The following is a 23,719-nucleotide window of genomic DNA, read 5'->3' on the forward strand; positions in this document are numbered from 1 at the left end:
TGTTTTGGTCCATTGACTTTACAAGAAGCCACTAAGGCATTTCATCGCAGATTCAATATCTTCCAAAGGGTAATTAATTTCATTTTAAGTAGGAGGAGAGACGGTTAAAACAGAAGAACACACACAAATTACTTACCCATATGTCAACCCAATATTACTGCCACAAGAGAGGCAGTGACCCAGAAGCCTCCCTCCTGCTGTTTCCTTGCTCACTGGAGTTACAGGAGTTCATTCCGAGGACCAAGGAAGTGTTTAACTCAGCAGTATGTCCCATCCTAGGACAATGTGCAAAAAATGGTTTATTAATGCAATGAGCATGAATGCTAGGAGGTCAGGGGACTGTGTAAAGAGCTCTCTGAAAAATGATTTACGACATGAAGTCTACAATACATAGGCAAAATTTGTGTTAAGAAATGTTTTAGATTCTTTAATTGGGTGTGCAAGGGCCAAAAAAATGGGTTGCAACAACAGGCTGTGGGCTGTCACACATACATGCTATGCCACAATCAATGGAACAGGCCCAAGGAGTTAACTCCTTCAATAGGGGCTTTAACAGAACTTTTCTTTACATTAAAGATAAAAATGTAGACCACTACATAATATGTGTCTTTTTTATTATTTTAGCAGACATGTCTTGAGAGAAACTGTACAAATTCTCTTTTGTGCTTCTCTCCTAGCTGAGTTAAAGAAGCAGCTGGAGATGCGGAGGAGACAGAGGGCAGCTCATGGTAAGATCAAGCTGACAATGGATTTTCTCACAGTGAAACCTTGAGAAGAACAGGGTCATTTGAAGCTCCAGCCCACATCTAAACAACTGGCATGGACATGCGATGCAATAACATCTCCACATCACTCAGAATTGTCTGACTGCATTCTGTACTTGCACGTGCATCAGTGGCCACTTCAAAGCTTTCACAGTGGGCTGACTGAAAGCTTAGTGACAAAAGACCGGGCAGCACATCTCCTCCGTTTACACTGTTCTGACTGCTTTGATGAGGAAATCTGGTCGTGAAGCACACAAACATCTCTGTCCTTTTAATCCCACTACACAGCAGCCTGACTTCTATTATCCTGGACTACAAGTTTAAACATAGTTTTTTTTAACTGCACTCACACAGCTTCTGAACTGAACAAAAAAAGCTGGCTGTGTTTGTCATTTTATATTTAATATGTGCATATTTCCATCTGTCATTCCTTCTGCCTACTGTAGGCGTCACAGAGAATCATGCAGAGGAAGCGGAGGAGTTGGACCCGTTGGAAGAAAACCTGTGCAAACACATCGAGCAAGAAAAAGTGGCGTGAGTTGTAGCCCATTTTAATGAATTACCATACCAAATGTTTTCATAGCGTTCTCCCAAGCCCTGGCTTGGATTGATTGGACACAGCAGATGCTGTGCAATGTGGACAAAAAGATGAATTTGGTGCAGCTAATATCTCCTGTCAGTTACAAGAAGACTATTGGCCGGCTGAAGGGGTTGAGGACAGAGATTGAGCATCTGCAGCTGTTGTTGGAGAGAGCAAAGGTCAAGCTCCAGAAGGACTTCCAAAAATGGTGGACCCAAGAGGCTTCCAGTCTGCAGGTGACTGACCTTACCTTTCTCTACCTATCTATATGACAACAGCACATAAAGCTTCTGCGAGCATGATGTAATGGCCGCCCAAGTGTGTGAAAGATATGTTTCTGACATTAGGCTTGTCTCTTCATTTTTCCCCTCTGTATTTATGGGTGTTTTCTTTTGTGCGTGCATGTGTGTGTGTGTGTCCATATGGTTGTGTCTTTGACTTTGGAGGCTTTTATGGCACCAGTGTGACCCTTGGAGCCTCTGTTCAGCATCATGCTGAAATAAATACACAGAAACACATTTGTACAGAATTCCCTGTGACCCAAACTAGAGCCCGGAGAGCAGCTTAGAGGATAAAACGGTGTCAATACACAGTCTCAGCAGTTTAAACAAGGACAAAATGTCAATGGGTTTTCACGGTATGTAGAATGAGTCAGTGTCTATTTCTGTCCGAAGTAATATTTTTGTGTTCGTGCCTAAATACTCAGGAGACTGCAGTATGATGAAAGACCATGTCTTGCCAAGGAAGGACAGCTCAGATATTCAAGCATGTATAATGAGGTTATATTTGGTATAGACACACTGATCAGTCAAAGCATTGTGAGCAGGTGGAGTGAGTCACACTGATGATCACCTGTCAGTAGGTGTGATATACTAGGTGAGAAGTGGACATTTTGCCTTCAAAACTGATGTTAGAAGCAAGGAAAAAGGGACAACAGAAGGGCTTTATGCGATTTAACAAGTCTTGTGGGGTGTTCCTGGTCTTTATTGGTCAGCACTCAATCGGTGTACAGCCACCCATAATGGCTGCCTGGACTCATACTACTCTTCCAGCCGGAAAAGATCAGAGGTTTTTATTCAGCTACTTTTTATTTTTTTTTATTTTATTTTCTTCCCTGCCAGCTCATGGATGTATTGGCATCCTGCAGAATTAAGAATTGATGCCTTGGATCAATAAAGAAACAAAGAGTTGTCTCTACACTGACACTCTTTGCATGGTCTTGGATGGATTTGCACATTTCCGAAACCCTGCAGAGAGAAAGCATTGCACAGCAACATCTGACCTGCAGACACTGCCGCCTCCTGCTCTTCCGTTTTGATCTTATGAATGAAAGAGAGCATCTCTCTCACATTTGAGCGAGCTTCAGGAGTGTATCACTGAATGACAAATGGTCAGATGAGGAAGTCTGACAGACTGGTCTGACATGTGCAGTTTTGGTCCTCAGAGCAGGAAGCAGATTGTGTTCATAGATCTAACAGCTTTATTCAAGCATTTATTGTTCTGTTTTTGCCCTGCACACATGAAATCACTTAAACCTTCAGTAAGATGTATGGCGCCGCAGACAACCCAAAATACCTGAGGTCTTCTCTTGCTTCTAGACGTAGGATACATATGGTGTGTAACTTTCATCTGCATGTGTTCCAGTAATCATCAATATTTTCCTAATAAATGTGTCCAGGAATCTGAGTCCAGGGCCACACATAGAGGTCACACGGGGTCACCAAGTGGAACCTCGCAGCCATCTTCACCTGGTGCTCCAGGAATTTGGTGAGTCTCTGAGTCATGTAAAAACTACATGGACTGTTTATATTTGTCCTTCCAACTGCCTTACAAGTGTAAACATACTGCTATTTCCTACTAGTAATCTTGTTACTAGTATATAAGGGAGCCTGTACTGACTCATTTTATTGTGTTATTTTTACACTTTCACCATCTGTGCTTTGGATAGCACCTGATCACTGGCCAAAAAGCTGCAGCTACTCAGTGCTGGTTTCCATGGAGAAACACTGGTGTTATAAGTTAATGTCACTGTGGTGTCTGCTTAGTAGTATCATCACAGCATGTGAAATAGGGTGGCATGAGTGATCATTTATCACAGACAGTAGGTTAATAGGGTCAGATGAGTTAAAATTCTGAATGGGTGCCAACACCACTCTGGACCGTGGGTTGGAGCATCATCCCCTTGTCAGCCTCCCACTTTGAATCTCGTGGATTTTCTCCTGGAGTCTCTCCCAGTTATCATGTCATAGGTGCTCCACCATCCTTTGCAGCCCAAAAGATGTCTTCCCTTGATGAATTACTAACGTAGCTAGAGATGTTTTATTTTTTCTTCTTTTACCTTGTATTCGACCTAATCCAAATTTGTGGGGAAACCACTGAGTACCCTTTACAAACACTGCTAAATTGTCCCCTTGAATTGTTGCACTGACACCTTGGTCTTGGCATTTGTTATGGATAAGTTCATACCCAGCACTGTACACATGTACCATCTGTTGCGGATCATGTCCTCTTGGACCGGCCTTTCAGGACTGGGGTCTTCTTGTCTTGTCTATGTCTACATTTAAATACAGCAGTCCACTTCTACACCACTAGTGTCCTCATGGACCCTTAGGGATAAGACCTCAGTAGCAGACGAGGAGCAGATCAGCCCAAAGACTATAGTCCATTCTCTCAAATTGTGAGGACTAAAAAGCAAAAATACTTTAACTTGTTCTTCCTACTGGTTGTGCATCACTCTTTGGCCAACACAATATGATGATGTTACATTTAATGCACCGGTATTAAAATGCACACATTCACCTTTTGTATTATAGCTCCCTCTTGTGGTTGAGACTGCACATGCATATGATGATGCTGGACTTTATGTTGTGTATATACCGTGTATATTTTATGGTTTTGTCTTTATGAAATGCTCTCCTGCTTTCCCACAGTGCTTCTGGGCTGAGCAGTACTTTGAGAGCCTCTCCATCAGACCAAGACCCAAACACAGATGCTCTCCTCTCATCCGCTCAAGACCTCAGGTCAGCCAAGCTTCAGTCCAGTTCTTATTTATTCGCTGTAAGGTAAACATTCTACTACATGTCATCACATAGCCTCAATAATTGGTGCCTTTCAGGTGTGTTACCCCCAGAAGCATTCCTCCAGTAGCAGCTGTGGCAGCCTGGCAGAACATGGATGTGACGGTGACAGACTCCACTTCATCTTCTGAGTGGAGGTACACTTGGCTATAAGTAAAGATAAGCAGTTATTTGTGGCATAAGAGATCTAAATGAAAATTTGTATGAAAATATTATCATTTAGAAGCCTGCATTTTGAAAAACGTGAACTTGTGATGTCAGACACCCTTAAATAGACCAAAAGAATGTAACAGTGTGTAAATGACCAAATGCATACAGTACGGTAGCTCTTAAATCCATACATGGAGCCTGGACGTGTAGATTTTATGGCTGTGCTGTGTTTTCCCTCCACTTGTGACTGTGCCCATAAATTTTTATGTCTTTGTGAAGTAATGTCTACAAACTCAGTTACTAAATCAAAGACACTGGGGCTCCCTTCAACAGTGCTGCTGAAATGACCTTTTTACGGCCAACGTCAAACACACAGTGTGTATCATATAGGCCTTTGTTGCCCTACAACAGACACATGTAGCACACAGGCACTGTTGTTTTACACAGAGACGCTCTAAAATGAGGCTCCACTGTTGATACTGTTAGCTTTGAGGGGTGCTTAGACACACAACAAAAGGAATAAAGTCCTTATCTATGTCTCTGAGACTTAATAATTAATGCTGATGTTGCCGTAGTAACTGTGTGCACTCTCCAGGCCCCTCAGCACCACCACCATCTCCTCCTCCTCTATTCCACTGACCGGGGACCAACAAGCCGATGCTGACATCCTGGCCTTTGTCAGAGCTAGGCAAAATCTCCTCAGCAGGATAGGTAATGCACACACACACACACACACACAAAGCACACACACTGCCCTCTGGTGTTGTCATCTGCCAGAAGTGGGATTTGATATTCAGAAAATGAATCTAAAGATGATCCAGACGTTGAATTCCATGCACAGAGAATCACCAGGTTTGTGCTCTTCTGCGGTCGTTCTTCTCACACATGTGCGCTCTCTGTTTGTTCCTCTCTCCTTTGACCCCTGTGTGGCTGCTTGCTTTGGCAGGCAGTAAAGTGGACTTGGCTGTCTTGTGGTTTACCACTAGATATCCAGAGCAGCTGAGGTCATGTGAACAGACAGGACGGTGGCCAAATGTGCAGAGACACCAGATGTTGACTGAGGAACATGTTTATCCTCCTTTCTCTCTGTTTCTTTCTTTCTTTCTTTGCTGTTACAGACGTTTGTTTGGTAACCCTGCTTAGTGCCTGAACAGATGTTAAAGCTCCTAGTGCATGCTGGGAGAAGCATTGTTTCTATTATTGTAGTCCAATTCACATTGGTTGGTTTCATTTCACAGATCACTATTGAAAGGTGTATTCTCTTACACGTTTTATTTTCCCATCAACCTCCTGCTTTTGTGTGTTTCAGGTCCTCCTCAGTAGTGACATCCCTTTCACTGTCCGCCTGCCAGGTGACTGATCCAGAAAATATGTATCAGCAAAAATCATACCACACCCACTGCTTATGCTCACAAACATACATTTATTGACCTACTGGTGATGCCAGTGATATAAATGGACAGGACAGTCTGACTATTTGATCTGAACAAACAAAACGCAGCCTGCTCCAGTCATCCAGGTCATCATACGTAGAGAAGATTGAAGCAAGGCGTCTGGACTTGTAGAGTTTTCTTGAAGACGTTTCGCTGCTCATCCAAGCATGTATTAGGATGTAATGAATCATTTTAAATGGTGACAGGACGTTTCCAGACCCAAAGGTAGTTCATATTTTTGTCCGCTTTCTGTCTAAATTGCTGTAAAAAGTATTTTTTTACCTATTATTTTTGCACTCTAAATAAATTATAAGATATGATAACTGTTTAATGTTGTGGCGTAAGTTATTTCCAAAGCATATATATATCCTGTGCACTTTACCTGTGCATATTCAGGTACACAGGGAGGTGAAGCCTTTCCCAGCATGCACCGGGCCAGAGGCAGGGACACACCCCTCTATACAAATACAGTATTTGAGTTGAGACATGTCTTTGGTTGTTGCATATTGAACTCAGTGATCATTTATGGTTATAAAGTGTGTATGGTTAACATTGCTTTGATAGTTCAGGATATTCACATTAGCCTATAACAGTATAGTTACATTAGACAACAACAACTATAAAGTTGTTGTTGTCTAATGTAACTATACTGAACTGTTAAACAGTTGTATAGATGTGTTAATTCTCACACTTGGACCTCTGGCAGGTATACATTACTTTAAGCTCTAACAATCACAGTATCCATCATCATCATGATAATCAAAGTGTCCCTATCCTGTCACCGTCGCTGCAAACAGAGACAACCTGTCAGCCTGTTTGCATGGCTTTGCTTCTATTTGTTTGACGGACGACGAGCAGCTGCACACTTTGCATCCAGGCTGAGTTGCCTTGGAGAAGGAAAGATCCTTTGGTCAAGACATGATATCTGTTATTTTTCTTCACAACACATCTCATTATAAAATAAATAATCTGGTATAAAGCTCACTTCCCTACTAGCTGTCTATGATATAGAAAATAACAGGTGTTACCCCAGTAATATACAAATGGCATGTTTTGAGTTAAAACTTTTGTTTGTACTTTGTGCATTTTGGTTTCATCAGGGCCCGGTCTGTTTAGTAGAGGCCTATTCTGTCATAATCTGACCAATCAGCATCTGTCGGTCAGTCCAGTTCTGATATATACAGTAGATACTACTTAACTACTTAAGTCGTGCTTTTTTAGTCTAGAGGCCAGTGTAAATAACAGCCTTTTAGCTCCATTCACTCAAGTTCCCTGAGGATAATTTCACTTGCATCCACTTGTACACTGGCAGTAAAGGGACAGGTCTCTGTGCTAGCTGTGCAACAGTAAATCCATACAGCTCTATTGGTTTATGGCTCACAATCAAGTAGTGCTCTCTCCACTTCTCCAAAATGTTATCTTCATCCTCTCCATCTGTAACATTGTTGGATAACATCTAATGATCCCTCTTACAGGTTTCAACTTCTTACTTTCCTCACATGTTACATCCTTTGATATGATGGAAGCGTGGCATCATCTCGACTGAAATTCTACATTTGCAGCAGCATCAGCGGCCGGGTAAAACATTAACCTTTGTTCTGCTGACTGGATGCTGCGGCTGCTTCCTTATTAGTGGAAACAGTTGTCCAGATGTCGCACTAATGGAGGAAAGGAGCTTGATCGTTACCCAAGCAACCCGTAAATCATCATCCACACATTCGGACCAATCAGAGTGAGAGTAAGGTGAAGCTTTGTCAAACAACTTGTCTTCATTTCACATTTTTGTCTTGAGTTTCCAGCCCAGTCTACAGTGATGGACAACTTGATACACAACAGATCAGTGTGTTTGATGAAGACTTTCTGAAGTGATTGACCCGTTTTCTGAGCAGCAGCGTTTGTTTCTGGAGCTAAGGGGAGGTTGATGGCGAACTTTCAGTTGTTCCAAGTCAAACTGAGCTGGACAGTGTTTTTGGCTTTAGCCCATTTAACATACCTGCTGATAGGGGCTACCGTGTTCCAGGTACTGGAGCGAGAAGCTGAAAGCAACAACCGAAACCACTTTCAACTGGAGAAACTGCATTTCTTGGCCAATTACACCTGCCTGGATGGACAAGCCCTGGAGACGTTTGTTCAGGTTGTCCTTGGTTTTCATCATGTAGAATGTGTTAAACTTGTCTTCTTAAATTCCAAAATGCTCAAATGTAAAACCTAACAAGTGGGCAGGTATATAAATTAGCTTGAGTCAATTTGTTGATGAGAACAGCTCATCAAACAGTGAGAAAGATCAATTTTATGATTTGTACATGGCAATAAGTGGATTTGCGGTAACCTTAGCTAATAAATCGATGTGACGGGAACAGGTTCATTTCCTTAAAAGGTGTATTTACCCTAATTGGGATGTGGAATGTTCTCTATGTGTGTGTGCAGGTGATTTTAGATGCCTGGGAAAAGGGAGTGAATCCCTCGGGCAACTCGACAAACCCCAGTAACTGGGACTTCAGCAGCTCCTTCTTCTTTGCAGGCACGGTGGTCACAACTATAGGTGAGCATTTGTAATGTAAATATTCAGGTCTCCAAAAGGTTTGAAGTGTCTTGTGCTGATGTTAATCATTGCTTCCTTTTGTGGTTCACAGGTTATGGCAACCTCTCCCCCAGCACTGTGTCCGGTCAGGTGTTTTGTGTGTTTTACGCGCTCTGTGGAATCCCACTGAACCTGGCTTTCCTCAAACAGCTGGGCAAGTGTCTCACCATCCACCTGGGTCATTTAGAGAGGGGGGTGGTCTCTGCTGTTCCTCACAAGGTACTGGTGCACATTTATAAAGCATTAATTATATTTCTTTGGACAGATTTGTGATTTAAATGTTGTCGAATCCCTTCCCAGACAGCAGTTGAGGCTCTGGCAGTGACTGTCTTCTTCATCACTGGCAGCCTTCTGTTCTTGGTCATCCCTCCAATGCTGTTCAGTTACGTGGAAAGCTGGACGTTCGGCGAGGGCTTCTACTTCGCCTTCATTACCCTCAGCACCATTGGTTTTGGAGATTATGTGGTGGGTGAGTAGAAACAACAAACACACTAATGCAGTGGAAAGACCACAGCAGTCACCTCTGAATTTAACGTTACATAACCAGCACACAATATGGAGCAGGTTTGTAATAACTGTGCATCAAACATGTTCTAACAGAGCAGTGTGGATCCTTGCAGGGGCAGACCCTGGGAAGGAGTACATCGCTCTGTACAGAAGCCTTGCAGGCATTTGGATCATCTTCGCTCTGGCTTGGCTCGCTCTTATCTTCAACGTGGGAACCAGGATCATGGCGCATGTGGTCCTCCTGACTCATCCAGGCTTTAACAAGAGGGAAGAGGAGGAAGAAGACGTGTCATCAACCAAACTAGAAGACGCATCCAAGATCTGACAGAGGACTGTACAAATATATAGTGCCTATGTATATATGTATGTGCTAACCTCTGTGTGACCCTCTTCCTGTTCTGCCATACTTACCCTGGACTGTTATGTGGTGGTGATATTCTACCTCAGTTAACACTCTGTAAGAAATCAGGTAGGAATCCACTCTCGTTTTTTTTTTTATTATTATATAGAGTACATATTCTGTGTATATGTCCACAGCTGTGCTTGTGTACTGACAGTAAACTCCAGTGAATTGCACAGAGGACTATCTTAAACAAACACATTATTCATGTGACGGTGCCGTGATCTGGAAAAACCAGAGGATGGCTTTCACCTGTCATCTTTGTCCTCATACATTCACATTAATCATGGAGGTGTGATGCATTTTTCTAAAGTTTGTACTTACCCCCAAGCCATCACCTACGGCCCAGTCTGTGCCACCTTTCTTACGATCCCCTACATTTGCATGTCAGGTTTGCAGTGATCCAGACTAGTATTGCAGGAGTAAGGCTAATTTGCCTGTCCTGAGAAGCCGAGCAGGTAAGCCCTTCAGTCCTCTCTGTCGTCAGCCGCGGAGCTTTTAAAAGGTGAAGTTCACAGAAAGATGGAAATAAAGGAAATGCTCAACCTGGCGCGCGTGCCTTCCATCCTCCTGCTCGGGGTGGTCTATGTGGCCTATGTGCTGATTGGCGGGGTCGTTTTTTGGAAGTTGGAAGGTGATCTGGAGCAGCAGGACATCAGTCGGGTACTGGTGAAGAAACAAAGGCTGCTTGTGACGTATCCTTGTTTGAACCAAGAGGGCCTGGAGGCTGTAGCTCAGGTGAGACACAGGAATAAAAGCAAAGGGGAGATATTCCTGCTAGTATTCTGCGTAAATGTTTCGTCTCTTACTTGTATCCTTCTGCTTACTTCTTAATGGAGACATTTCACCATGGTGGAATAAACAAAGCACAATTCAATGCTGCTGAATATCAAATAAACATTGGATAGCTGGTTGGAATGTTCTGTGTCCAACGAGCTGGTGAATTTCTGAATCTGAATCTATTGTAATGGCACGATTAGAACAGCTAAATATGTGCTAAAGATAACACATCATCATTAAAAAAAAAAAAGTGACCTGATGTTTTTTTTTTTTTATTCCATGCAAATAGCAGCTCATCTAGCCCAGCATTTACCATTCTGCTTTGCCTATGTTCTGACTCCATTTTTATAGCAGCAAATGTATGCATCTTCCTCTTGGAAAGCAGGAAGCAAAGTCCCACAAAATGACATTGCATGTCATATGTTAATAAATGAATACATTTCTGAAACTGACATTTGCATTGTGTTTAAACAAATCAGAGCAGGGAGTAGAGAAGCTGTGGGTGCCAGCTTATCACGCTAGCCTGAATAGCCTCAGTGACCCTACACTAAAGGAGACCTCATATTTTTTTCAGGTTGTTACCGAAGCATCAAAAGCAGGCACGAGTCTGAGAGGAAACTACACCACAGATGGATTCTGGAAATACACCAGCTCAGCTGTGTTTGCTGCCACTGTGATCACAACTATAGGTTAGACAGCTGATTATTAATCTCTGTGGCCAATAGGGTCGATATAATGTCACTGACACATTATTAGATCCCAGCACCACAAGCAACATTTAGTTAAATCAATATTTCTAACACATTATCTTCAGGGAGCTTTGCTTGACTCTGAAATCTCATCTCATTTGACCTCACCTCACCTCACCTGGTATCGTATCACATCATGCTATAATTGAAGTTACAGTAATACTGCACCACACTTATCCTCAACCTTAACCCTTTTTAATATTTATGTGCAGTCTAGTTGCTGAAGTCCCGACACTTGTCATTAAGAAGTGCCTCCACCACTGTGAATGACTAACAGTTTACAGTTTTGCAGGATATGGAAACATGTGTCCTAACTCCACCGCTGGCCAGATATTCTGTGTGTTTTTTGCACTGTTTGGAATCCCACTCAATGTGGTGGTGCTCAACAGAGTGGGGAAATACATGCTCGCCATAGAGCGGAACATCTCTGACTTCATTAAGGAGAAGACTGGGCGAAAGGTCAGCAGTAGTATCAGTATCAATCAAAAGTCCAACAGGACTTAGTTATGGTGTGTGACTAACATCACCTCTCTGTCCCTCATCTCTCTGCAGAGGCTTACACGCTTTTGTTTCCACTTAGTGTCTTACCTCTGTGGAGTTGTTCTCTTCTTTGTCGTGCCCATGATTGTCTTCCAACAGCATGAGGGCTGGACCTACTCACAGGCCATCTACTACTGCTTCATCACCCTCAGCACCATCGGCTTCGGAGATTATGTGGCAGGTATATAGCAAAGAGATCAACAACAATTCACAATTCTTAATTAGTGTCACAGTCTTATTTAAGTTTGCTATGCTCCTCACAGACAATAACCCAAACAAAACATACCCGGAATGGTACAGTGTCCTCATGGCCTCCTGGATCTTCTTCGGCTTGGCTTGGCTGGCCTTAGTTATCAACCATGCCATCGACATCCTGGAGCGGCTCAACACCTATTTTAAACAATGGTGGCATGGTCAGAAGCAGGAGGAGGATGGAGCGGGCAGTGGAGAGGGTAGCAACCCCGACACACAGGTGGAGGAGGAGGACGAGTTCAAGAAGCCTGCGACACATCAGTGAGAGTTCAGTGAGTCGACTTACAAGTTCAAATTATGGAAGATGGCTAGACATATGTCATGTGATTATAATAGTATGTGACTGATAAAACCTGCTTGTCAGTTTTTTTGATCACTACCTAAAATATTGACTCATTTTTGTTGAGTCCGGCTTGTTGGCTGACAGCTGGCGGACATGCAGCAGCCACAGCACTGACACTTCCTGGTTCAACAACAACAGATTAAAGTCTGAGGTTTAGACACAGGCTCAGCCCTTTGTTTTGTATCGTACTGTGTGTTAGTGGACAGTGAAAAACTCCAGTCTGTTGTCCGTTTAGCATGCTGCTCACCCCGCTGACCACAAATTGTGTCATTTGCCTGTTCAGTGGTTTTGTGCAGTTAACATTGTTAAAGCCACTGTTAACACCACAGCCAGTTACAATGCATGTAAATAATTTACTTTACACAGCATAAATGATCCACAGAGAGACCTTCTAGTTTGACTTGTTGAATGTACATTAAACAAAATCTATAATCAGATATTCATTTTTAAAAGGTGGTGGTGGTTCTGTTACACACTATTGTAAAGAAATATTGTAAATAATAAGCTGGCAGTGGCACTAAATTCAACAAAGCTTCCAGTGAACCTATGCAGCGATCTTTGAAGTTATGTCTGTGTCCACTGGGTGGTGGTGTTGCACCACATCCATCAGCAAAGCTGCACAGCTGGTGTTGAAGTCATACAAATCATACTCCATAACTAACACTGTTACACTAATCAACATAAACTGTAAACACACCCAAAGATATGATTTTGCAATAAAGTAACTTCTTCAGATTCTCGTAAAAGTAATCATTTTTACCCGAAGTGCTTGTTTTCCTCTTTACTTCCCCCACAATAGAATAAAACTGTGTAAGGAGGTAGAAGCACCTCTAAGGACTCGGCAAGGGAGAAGGGAGTGAATGACAAAGACAGACGGAAAATGAAAAAACCCCTCAAAGATGGAAAATGGGAGATATTTGAGAATATGTGCAAAATTCCAGACAGCAGAGGAAGGCAGTATTTTCGTTTCGTGGAGTGTAGTGGAAATAATGAAGGGAGAAATAGAGTGAGAGTGACAACAAAACGCCACATACCTGTTTGGCCACGGTTCAATGAGGATTGAGTATGTGTGAGAGGGTACGGTGCCTCAAACTGAAGGGGCCCGATATGGATTTAGACCCACAGCTGAGGTTTTTTTTAGTGACAAACCACATGTCAGCTTGGAACATCTGAAGTATGTAGGTGTGCCTACTTGCAGCAACTACATGTGTGTTATTGTCTTCTGGACAAATCCGGTCAATCCACAGATCCATCTGCACACACACACACACACACCTCAGCTGGTCTGCTCATCATACAGAGGTGCTTTAAAAGCCTCATGGGGAGCCTGTACTCTCTGACCTTTCTCTGCCAGTTCAAAAGTATTGAGGGATGTTGTTTGAAAAAAAAAAAAAATCACGGACCAAATTAATTTTTTTCCCCAGTAAGACTTTCAGCATACCTTCTTTGTTTAAACAGGAAGCATGCCAGACAACGAAAGCTTTGTGCAGGCCTGACATATGGCTGAGATTTTACTGTTACATAAATATTATATTTTGCTTAGGGTCTTAAGCCTGTGTCGTACTTATAAATCATTTGCCATCCACATAGTGCAAATGAGTTACAATAATTGCCTTGTGTTATTATAAAGCATGTGGAATTATCATTAAAATCTCAACACTGCTGCTTTATGCAGCGCGTGCGGCGTCAGGAAGTGACGCCTTTTACTCTGTAGAACAGCTCTGGTTGTAGTTTATGAAAGAAACTTAAATATTATGTCTATGCTATAAAGCCTGAGCTACGTGTAGCTAATCATTGATGGGCACAACATGGCCACACAGGTCAACAGATAACTCTGGACAATAAAACAAAAGCAATTTAAAATATAACTGCAGTAAAGGACTAATGCTTCAGTGATAAAGATGAGTGATAAAAACAAAGGTTGGCTCTAGAATTAGTCAACTGATATGTTTGCCTTATGCGTGTCCCTTTCTGACCCACTCATTGGACCTGATGTCTGTTTTCTGAGCCAATGAGAGGACAACCTGCACATTCTGCCTCCTGCAGGCATTATTTTGCACCCACATCTGCCTCTCTGTGACACAGTTCTTCCTGCTCTGAGTTAACCCCCCGTGCCCCCTGCTCCCTAACTCACAGCTTGTGTTTGGGTGCATCTTTGAGCCTGCCTGACTTATTGATTGATCGTCCGTCTTGTTTGCTTAAGAGGCATCGGCTGCACTTCACACAAATCCCCACAATTACTGTAATCAGGCGAGCGGACATAGACCTGCGCTATGTAGACACAAGCTGTGTGTTTGTGTCCTGCGGGGTCACCGCCTCTCTGCTCATCTGTGTTTTTTTGTTCTTCCTTACTTCACTCAGTCTATATGTAAAAAAAAAAGTGCAGTCGTGAGTGTGTGAAAACAGGATGTTTGCCAGCAAAAAAAAAGGACATGTGCCTACCTAACACAGCAGCAAGGTCACACTCCGACTGTCTCACTAACAACAGAGTGGAGCGCACAGATAATAATCCTAACCCAAGGTGACCCACCGAAAACACTGAAAAAGTTCACCATACCCTGAGTTCACATGAAAAACATGTCCGCACATATACATGATGTGGTCCGATCCATGCAGTGGATCTCTGTAGTCCAGCATGTGTTTGTGTGAACACATAATACAGATCACCTGACTTTAGACACACAACACAACTTAAATTGAACAACAACTTTTTAACTGTGTGTCCACGTTTTGGCAGTTTGCTGCTCTGGAACATTCAGGTGTGTGTTAACACAATGACAAGAGAGAAAGACATAGTGACATGGTGTTAGAGAAGCAGCTGTTGCTGCACATCAAGCTGCAAAGACTTCTAAAACCATTTCAAACTATTTGGAGTTTAACATTCTACAGTGAGGAACAATATTCACAAGTGGAAAAAACTCAAGACAGCTGTCAATCTTCACAGGAGTGGACGTCCCAGCTAATTCACCCCAAGGTCAAATACCAAAAATGGTATTTTTGGTCCAAGATGAGATCCGATAAATATGTTTTGAGAAAAGCAAACATGGGCAAACAACTTTGTATGTCTAATTAGTAAGCTTAAATCCTGAATCAGCTGTGTCCTTTAACTGTGTAAAACAATATATACTATAAAATACAATAAGAAATGCTCTTGTATTTATACTTTTCAGGTCCCTACAGGCATGAATAAAATGTTTTTCAATAGTTCCTCTGGGAACCCATCAGCTATCATCTGATGACTTGGCCTCTGGGGGCAACGGCCAATGTTTCAGGGCTTCCGGTATAACCAGTGTACAATCAGATAACTCATATCTGGTCTAAGACGGTGTTTACAGCCCTAACAACTGGAGACTCCAGAATGGAGTTAAGAGACAACATCTCTCTACAGTGTGCGAGCTTCCATTTCACATGAAAATTCAGTTCATTTTTGCACACGCTGTCAGACTAGTGTCCTCATTTTAGCATTTTCTATCAGTCAGTGTAAGAAGATTGTTCAATGTTTGTCTCTACCACCCTCAGCTGAACATTACAGAACAGATTTGTGTCTGTAGTTTGTAAACCACCAACCAACACACCAACACAGACTCCGCTAATTTTGAAGCGGGGGATGCTGTCTTCTTCCTGCTACTTCGAGCTCTTTCTCACCTGGAGAAGCCCGGCATTCAAGTGCATTCAACACCACCCATGATACTGAAGGACAAACTTAGAGAAGACAGGGGTGGACCGCCCGCTGTCAGATTGGATATAGGACCACCTCACAAACCGAGCACAGTTTGTGAGAGCCCAGAACTGTGTGTCTGACCTGCTCACCTGTAGCACGGGTGCCCCTCAGGAGACTGTCCTGGCCCCCTTCCTCTTCACCCTCTACACGGCAGACTTCAGACACAACACTGACGGCTGTGTGCTGCAGAAGATCAGTGATGATGAGGATGCAGCGTTCAGAGGACTGACGCAGAACTTTGTGGACTGGTGTCAGTGAAACCACCTCCTGATCAACACAGGGAAAACCAAGGAGATGGTGGTGGACTTTTGCAGACGACACTCTCCCCCACCGGTGAACATCCAGGGAATGGACATTGAGCAGGTGGACTCTTACCCGCTCTCTAACTGGGTGTTCACCTCAACAACAAACTAGACTGGACTCATAACACAGGCGCACTGTACAAGAAGGGCCAGAGCAGGCTCTACCTGCTGAGGAGCCACTCCTGAAGATGGTGCGGTCTGCTGGAACAGCAGCATCACTGGGAGGGAGAGGAAGGAGCTGGTCATCAGGAAGTCCAGCTCTGTCCTGGGCTGCTCTCTGGACTCAGTGCAGGAGGTGGGGGACAGGAGGGTCCTGGGAAAACTGACATCCACAATGAGTCCCACCCCCTGCAGGACGCCCTGTCAGCACTGCAGAGCAGCTTCAGGGACAGACTGCTCCACCCTCGCTGTGTGAAGGAGAGATACAGAAGGTCTTTCCTTCCTGCTGCTGTCAGACTGTATAATGATCATATGCAATATTCCCACACCTCTTTGTACATGTATAATATATAATATTTATTTATTTAGTTTCTTGATGCACTGTGTAAAGCTTTACAAACCACTTCTACTGTGCAATAACTGTTAATATGTTATCATAACTTCACTGTATTTTTATATTGGTAGTTACTTTTATGCTGTATTGTATATTTTATCTGTAGTTTACTTTGTAATGTATATTGATTTTATCTTATCTTAACTTTTGCTACTGTATCTGTGCTGTTGCAATAACCCAATTTCCCCATTGTGTGACAAATATATTTTTTACTTAATCATAATTAATCTTAGATTATAGCACATAAACCCTGACCTTGACATGACCTGACAGGTAAGAGCCATAAATCTCAATATTTTCTGGGTTAACTGAACCAAAAACAGTGGTGTGTTTACACAATCGCTGATAACCCAGACAACTACAAATGACGTGGCGTGGGATTTGTTTTACATGTAAAATATGTGCCACGGCTCAACAAAGGTTGGGAAACACTGATCTAAGGTATACAGACTGTGGTGTCTAAGCTTGTGTGTTTAGTGTGTATGTCTGTGTGTGTTGGAGTCTGTGCAAGGCTCAATAAAGAGTTAAAGATTCAAAGAAACATGTCACAGTTTAGTGAACAGTTCGTCACCGATCCTGACTGCACAGCAGCCGGTGTATTGTTGTTGTCAGTCAACGGCTGAAGTATCTGCCACGGTCTAAACATGTTGTTCTGACAACCTGAGATGTGGCCGTTGACTTTCTTCTGGATGAGTAAGTAAATAAGCAAACGAACAAAAATTAAAACAAACAACAAAAAAAGTATCACACACCAAGCTTTAACCATTTTAACTGAAAGTTAAAAAAAGTTAGCAGCGTGTAAAACACACATGGCGGAACACTGACAGACACAGATGTCTTTATTTAACAGAAACAATCAAAAACCTGTGTGATTGATTAAAAAGATTTACAACAGTAACTTTATTGTTATTCAAAGTCTTTTATTGGAGGTGCTGGTAAATTTGAAAGCAACCGACTAGAAAGCAGCTAATAAACACAGAATGTGAAAAAAAACACAAAAATACATTTAATATTGCAGATATGTATTGTGAATATATAATAGAAATTGTACAGTACAGTAACCAGAGTGGCAGGCTCAGTCTTTCAGATTCTTTGTCTTTACATAATGAGGCTCCTTTCCTTATAACCAGTCGGCCCAGAAAAAAACAAAACAAAACTTGTAAGACTAAATTACTGTACATGATGCAACGGCTGGGCGGGTTCTCTGTGACAGAGTAAAGGGCAAAGCTTTGTAAAAAAACAAAAGTGCATACTGTTAACTGAGCTTGTAAACTTCAACGACATTGTCATATGAGCCTGTAAAACAACAAAAAGAGAAAAAACACAACACCAGCATGTTTGTATCTTATGGCTACAGTCACTGCTGAATGAATCAGCTATAACATGCACGGAAAGTGTGTTTTTAGCACTATACAATGAGGGCTTTTAGAGCACTCAATTTTCTGCTTAGGTATACAGTAATGAATGAAGGGGTGGGTACAATAATCAGGCATAAACTAATGAAGTAACTAGCCATGTAATGATGACTAAGTGAAATACATGATGATAATGAAAGGTAACTTTGAACTCTGATGTTGATATTGTGCCTCTCACACACTGTAACACTAATCTGTCTCTCCGGAACACTTGATCTAGTTAAAGGCATCGATGTGCTGTGAATTTAGAGATGGTACTTCCAGCCAATGGCGTGCCTTCGCTCATCCCGCAGCATTTCCTTTCTGGCTTATAGGCGCTCAGTAGCACAGACAAGCCCATGCATGAGAAGACAGCAGCAACATAAACAACAGTTTAGTCAGCTTTCAGCAGCTCTGCTTGAACGCTTCACCCATACACAGAAGCCTATGAATCATCATACCAAGAAAAACAAGTGAAAGGAAAAATGAAGACATGAAAGGTTTCAACTGGGAATTGTTATGAATATATAGTCATAACAATTCCCAATTGAAACATTTCATGTCTTCATTTATATATATATATATATATATATATATAATATATAAATATATAAATATATATATATATAGATATATAGTGCGATGGTTGAGGTTTCCATGGAAAAGCTTACACTTCAAAAACTGACCTTGCATGCTTGCATGATATGTAATCATGACTTCCAGCTGATTAACTGTCTTGGTCTGTTTACAACAAACAGATCTGCAAATTCTGATAGCAGATCCAGACTCCTCCAAAAATCTGACCTTTTACTATGCACAAACAGAAGACTATGGTACCTTAAATATACTGTCATCCACATGTTTACATTTTCACTTTCATTACCTGACTGAACTGCACTTGTGACTGGAAATCAGCATCAATGTGGTACATAGTGCACAAATACAATCTTTCCTTTGACATATAATGTCATCATCGTCTTCCCATTGATCCTGTATTGATTTGGATTTACACTGCTGTAAAGTTGGGAGATCTGAAAGCAACACATCAGTTAAAGCATGTCTGTTTGGGATTTGTAGTCCAGATGGCATCACGATGGTACATGTGCCAAAAATGATACATGGTTACATTTATGCTAAGGAAATCCGATCCTGTGACCAATAGGACAACAGCAGTCCATGACAGGAGGAAGGGGATGGTGGTGGAAGCACATGCACTGTGGTGGACTTTCTCTAGGGTTAGGGTTAGGGGAACCCTAGGGTTCCAGTCCCCCTGACACCACAAGTTGTTTTGTTTTCACCTGGTTATAGGTTGGGTGTAGGTAGGTACCGCAGATGGATTTGGCATAAAAACTACTGGTTAATGTTAGGCATTAAAAACAGGGTAAGTGGTTAGGTAAACACATTTTACAAGGAAACCCGTTCCTTTCAGTGGTCTCCGTTTTTCAGCTACCATCAGTTCCTATCCCTATAAATACACAGAGATGCTGCCAAAGAAATATGCACTGATGTTCCATTTTTAAGGTCTGATAAGTGTCAACCTCATGTTACATTTGATAGTGAGGACAGACTGAAACATTTAGTACTCTGTTCTTTTCACATGCTTCTCACCTGGGATTTTGATAACATGTTAATCCAGGGGCTTTCACCTTTACTGTAATTATAATAGACTGAGGATCATGACTGTCTACAGAGTCCTTGTCTCTGATTGGATTGTGTTACTGTGACACCAAAAGTTGATATGTTACTAACTCTCAGCTGTGACTTGTTAAAAGGGTGATCCATTTCCAGGAAAAAAAGATTTCATTGTATCTTCTTGGAAGCTTCGTGGAAGGCAAATTATACAGTCTCATTTTTTGTAGGATGTTTTACAAGTGAACTAACTGGTTCAGCAGTTTTATCCTCAGTGCAATAACTCAAGTTAAATCAGGGCAGTAATTTGCCTTCAGGTTGTTATTGACTTTGGACTGCTCTGCCCTGTAGCATTTTCAAAAATATCAGCTATAGCTCCAAAGGGTTTTTATGTATCTGTTATAAGCTTTGCATTGTTATACAATAGTAAACAAATAAAAAGATTTTTGTAAGTTCCCTGACTTTTGTGAACACATGAAGATGGACACTCAAAGAAACACACAGGGTCCTCACACAAATTAACCGACTGATTGTGCAGGTTTCCTTCCCCGCCAAGAAGCTCGGAAGAGAACCCACAACACAAACATAAAACAATGGCACTAGGAAGCAGCTCCTCAGTCATTTCACATGGTCGAATCTCTGCACACACACCTACACAGGCCAAAAATAATCTTTTCCAAAGGACTGGCACACAGGATCACTTAACAAACAGGAAGTAAATACTGTAAACGCTAAAACGTCACACTGATGGACAGGAAACTCAGGGGTTAGCGTTATCTCAGAGGCTTTTTCTCAGATTCATAACATTCATCACAGCAGCAACGCCTCAACTGAGGACACGCAGAGCTGTCGCCACACTGTAGGCAAACTATAAGCAAACTATAGGCAATTGCCTAGAGGCCCCCAAGCATGGCAGGGGCCCCCAAGACAGACGGTCAGTTAGCCCCACCATACAACTATTTTAGCCCAGTGCAATGACACATTGAAGACTCCCCTCCTCCCCGCCCTGTTTCAGTGCTGCTGTCAAAACAGAGAAGTGTAGCGGCATGTTCAAACTGAAGGATGAAGCACACACACTCTTCAGGCTTCAAGACGGCAAAAGAAAGAAGCAGCGGACAACCGACAACAGGACAGAGTGGTACGAGTCTCTAACACAGCTCACCTTCACCTTATTCAACCACACTGTTTAAACTAGCTAGTCATCCTCAGCTAATAGCCAACTGTTTCCACATAGTTGTGAGTTATTCCATTATACCTTTGTTGTTCATCAGGTGCTTTGTGTCTCCTGACAGAGATGCCACAACCTCCACAGATGAAGGTATGTGCATTATGTCTAATCTGGATCATTTACATAGTTAATTATCAGGCTGATCATTATGGTCTTATACAACATAGGTCATGCGGAGGAAACTCAGGAGGACGTCGCAGCCAGCAGTCAAACACCTGAGAGCCTCCACTTCTTCCCTTCACCTCTACTTCTCTTGATATCACATATCTTTGATTGTGTTGTACACAGAGTTCATATTTCTATAATATATTTTTGATTGTGTTGTATAAAGGTTTGATATTTTATTATCTGTGTGTTTGCACATTATTTATTTAAATAAATAAATTGTTTAAATTCTTAAATAATCATTCGGCATTTCCAATGAATTTACCAGCCCATAGAGGGCCCCAGTGGTCCCTTCTTGTCTAGGAGCCCTATAGTGACTTAGCAACGGCTCTGGACAGGCGCCATCGTGTTAAACACAGGTATTAAGTAACAGTCCGTCAAACAAACTTGCCCCAGAAATGCTGCAAATAAACGGATGCAAACAACAATCTGATCCAGATTATGCACTTATGTAACAAGAGAGAGTCCACTGCCTGCCTGCCTGCCTGCCTGCCCTTCAGACTAACCTGGAAATCAAATATAACAGCTAACTGGTTTAGCTCAAAAAGGCAGAGAAGGAAGTCAGCCTCTGTATGTCACCAAGGAGCTGATCACCTCATCTTTTCAGACTCTCAGGCACCAAATGAAACACGTGTTAGTGCAGACACAGTGAATATTGTGTTATCTGATGGGGCTCTTCCGGTTGTCTTATCTGGACTGCTTGTTAATCCGGAAGTCCCCCATGTGTCCCAGAGGCCTTTTTAACCACCAGAGACCACCATGACCATTCATTGGCCTGTGACTGGGAGCAATGTCACTAAATTTATGAACAAACAGACTTGACGTCAAAATCAGTGGGGTGCACTGTGAAAACAGAGAACTCTTCCTCCTTTAGATGTTTAAATGGTGCGCATGTGGATTCACATGCATGTGGATTCACATGCATGTGGATTCACTGCATTTGTTGGATCATAACCCAAATAAAATCATGCCAGCGTAACAAGCTGAAAGATGTTTCAAAGGTTTATTTGCAGTGCGGTGAATGCAGAACACAATGTGACTCCAAGTCAGTCACTCTTCTGTGAGATCAGCCTGTCCAGTTAGGATCAACACTGATTGTGAATCAGTTTCAGCTGCTGTTGTTAAATGGAACAGACAACAGGTGGAAATGAGGCAGTTATCAAGACAGCCCTATAAAGGAGAGGTTCTGCAGGTGCTGACCACAGACCATCTCTCTGCTCTCATCCTTTCTGCCTGATGTTTGATCTTCTGATGATGAACATGCTAGGCCTCATGTGGCTGAAGTGTGTCAGCAGTTCCTGCATGATGAAGGCATTGATGCTTTGGACTGGCCTGCTGTTCCTCAGACCTGGATCCAATCCAGCACATCTGGGACATCATGTCTCATTCCATCCACCAACACCACGCTGCACCACAGACTGTCCAGGAGTTGACAGGACAACATCCACCGCCTCATCAGGAGCATGCCCAGGTGTTGTAGGGAGGTCATGCACTACTGAGCCTCATTCTGACTTGTCTTGAGGAACTTCCACTAAAGCTGGATCAACCTGTGATGTGATTTTCCACTTTTATTTAGAGTATGGTTCCAAATCCAGACCTCCATGGGTTAATAATTCTGATTTACATTGATCCTTTTTATGTTATTTTGTTTTAAACATATTCCACTATGTAATGAATGAAGATTTTCAACTGGAATATTTCATTCATTGAGATCTAGGAGGTGTTATTTTAGTGTTAACTTTATTTTTTGTGTATGTTTATTAATAATAATAATAATAATAATAATACATTTTGTTTATATAGCGCTTTTCAAAGTACTCAAAGACTCAAAGAACTGTAAACAAAATCTGTGTTTCACAACACTAATACAAATACTGTTTACAAATGTATCAGTTTGATAAAGACAGATTTTTCTAATTTAGTTACACAAGCATAGAAAGTAATTAAAGTGTGTCTGTTTTTTCATTGTTAGCCCTTTATATTGGTAATAAATGCATTACTTGATGTGCCTAAGTAATTATAACATCCGTCAAACAAATTTCAGTATGAAAGTCTATTATTGCCCTTTATATTGATTATGACACAGTCCTAATGACACTTTACATTAATATGACATACAAAGTCATGATTATGAGAAAAAGGTCATTAAAATAAGAGAAAATGTCTGAATTATAATTTTAGACCCTATAGGTCATATTTATGTAATTAGGAGTCATAATTCTGAAACAAAAAAAAGAAAAAGTCAAAATTGTAAGAGACACTGACGTTAGGATGATATAAATTACATAAAGGGACAATATGAAATAAATTGTACAATAACATTGTAAAATAGGCACGTTTATGGATCATGAAATAAAATAAATAGTAAATGATGACATATCATAAATGGTCATATATGGATGAATTCAGTATTATGTGACTCAGTGTGTTGACAAGAACAGGCAGACCGTGAACAGCTTTGTAAATTCTGTTGTAAACTTTGTAAATGTCAGATATATTTCAGAGGAAAAACTTGATTTAGTTTGTGTATAGTTTAGTGCACGTTTCCCCGGCGCCTGCGCTGTGCTGCTG

At 41.8% G+C, this 23,719-nt stretch overlaps 3 protein-coding genes across 3 annotated transcripts in view; all 3 read left to right on the top strand.

The window, feature by feature from the left end:
* The window catches only part of LOC114427535 (kinesin-like protein KIF6), a 44,605-nt gene extending 38,574 nt beyond the window's left edge, over positions 1 to 6,031 (top strand). The window contains exons 16-23 of the mRNA XM_028395651.1: positions 678 to 728; positions 1,211 to 1,298; positions 1,445 to 1,580; positions 3,023 to 3,111; positions 4,275 to 4,364; positions 4,460 to 4,558; positions 5,167 to 5,282; positions 5,881 to 6,031. Of these exons, the coding sequence (XP_028251452.1) occupies positions 678 to 728; positions 1,211 to 1,298; positions 1,445 to 1,580; positions 3,023 to 3,111; positions 4,275 to 4,364; positions 4,460 to 4,558; positions 5,167 to 5,282; positions 5,881 to 5,894 (683 nt within the window). The 3' untranslated portion in view covers positions 5,895 to 6,031. The remainder of the gene's footprint in view (positions 1 to 677; positions 729 to 1,210; positions 1,299 to 1,444; positions 1,581 to 3,022; positions 3,112 to 4,274; positions 4,365 to 4,459; positions 4,559 to 5,166; positions 5,283 to 5,880) is intronic.
* A 1,784-nt stretch (positions 6,032 to 7,815) lies between these two features.
* Positions 7,816 to 9,502, top strand: LOC114427735 (potassium channel subfamily K member 16-like). Its single transcript, XM_028395944.1, has 5 exons — positions 7,816 to 8,138; positions 8,432 to 8,546; positions 8,638 to 8,804; positions 8,886 to 9,054; positions 9,206 to 9,502. The coding sequence occupies exons 1-5, from the start codon at positions 7,926 to 7,928 to the stop codon at positions 9,415 to 9,417; spliced, it is 876 nt and encodes a 291-aa protein (XP_028251745.1). The 5' UTR covers positions 7,816 to 7,925; the 3' UTR covers positions 9,418 to 9,502.
* A 183-nt stretch (positions 9,503 to 9,685) lies between these two features.
* On the top strand, positions 9,686 to 12,078 carry LOC114427851 (potassium channel subfamily K member 17-like). The gene is made up of 5 exons (XM_028396060.1): positions 9,686 to 10,230; positions 10,847 to 10,961; positions 11,314 to 11,480; positions 11,574 to 11,742; positions 11,825 to 12,078. The coding sequence occupies exons 1-5, from the start codon at positions 10,015 to 10,017 to the stop codon at positions 12,076 to 12,078; spliced, it is 921 nt and encodes a 306-aa protein (XP_028251861.1). The 5' UTR covers positions 9,686 to 10,014.
* Positions 12,079 to 23,719: the final 11,641 nt, after the last annotated feature.

This window comes from Parambassis ranga, chromosome 22 (genome assembly GCF_900634625.1).
Source record: "Parambassis ranga chromosome 22, fParRan2.1, whole genome shotgun sequence".
NCBI lineage: Eukaryota > Metazoa > Chordata > Actinopteri > Ambassidae > Parambassis > Parambassis ranga.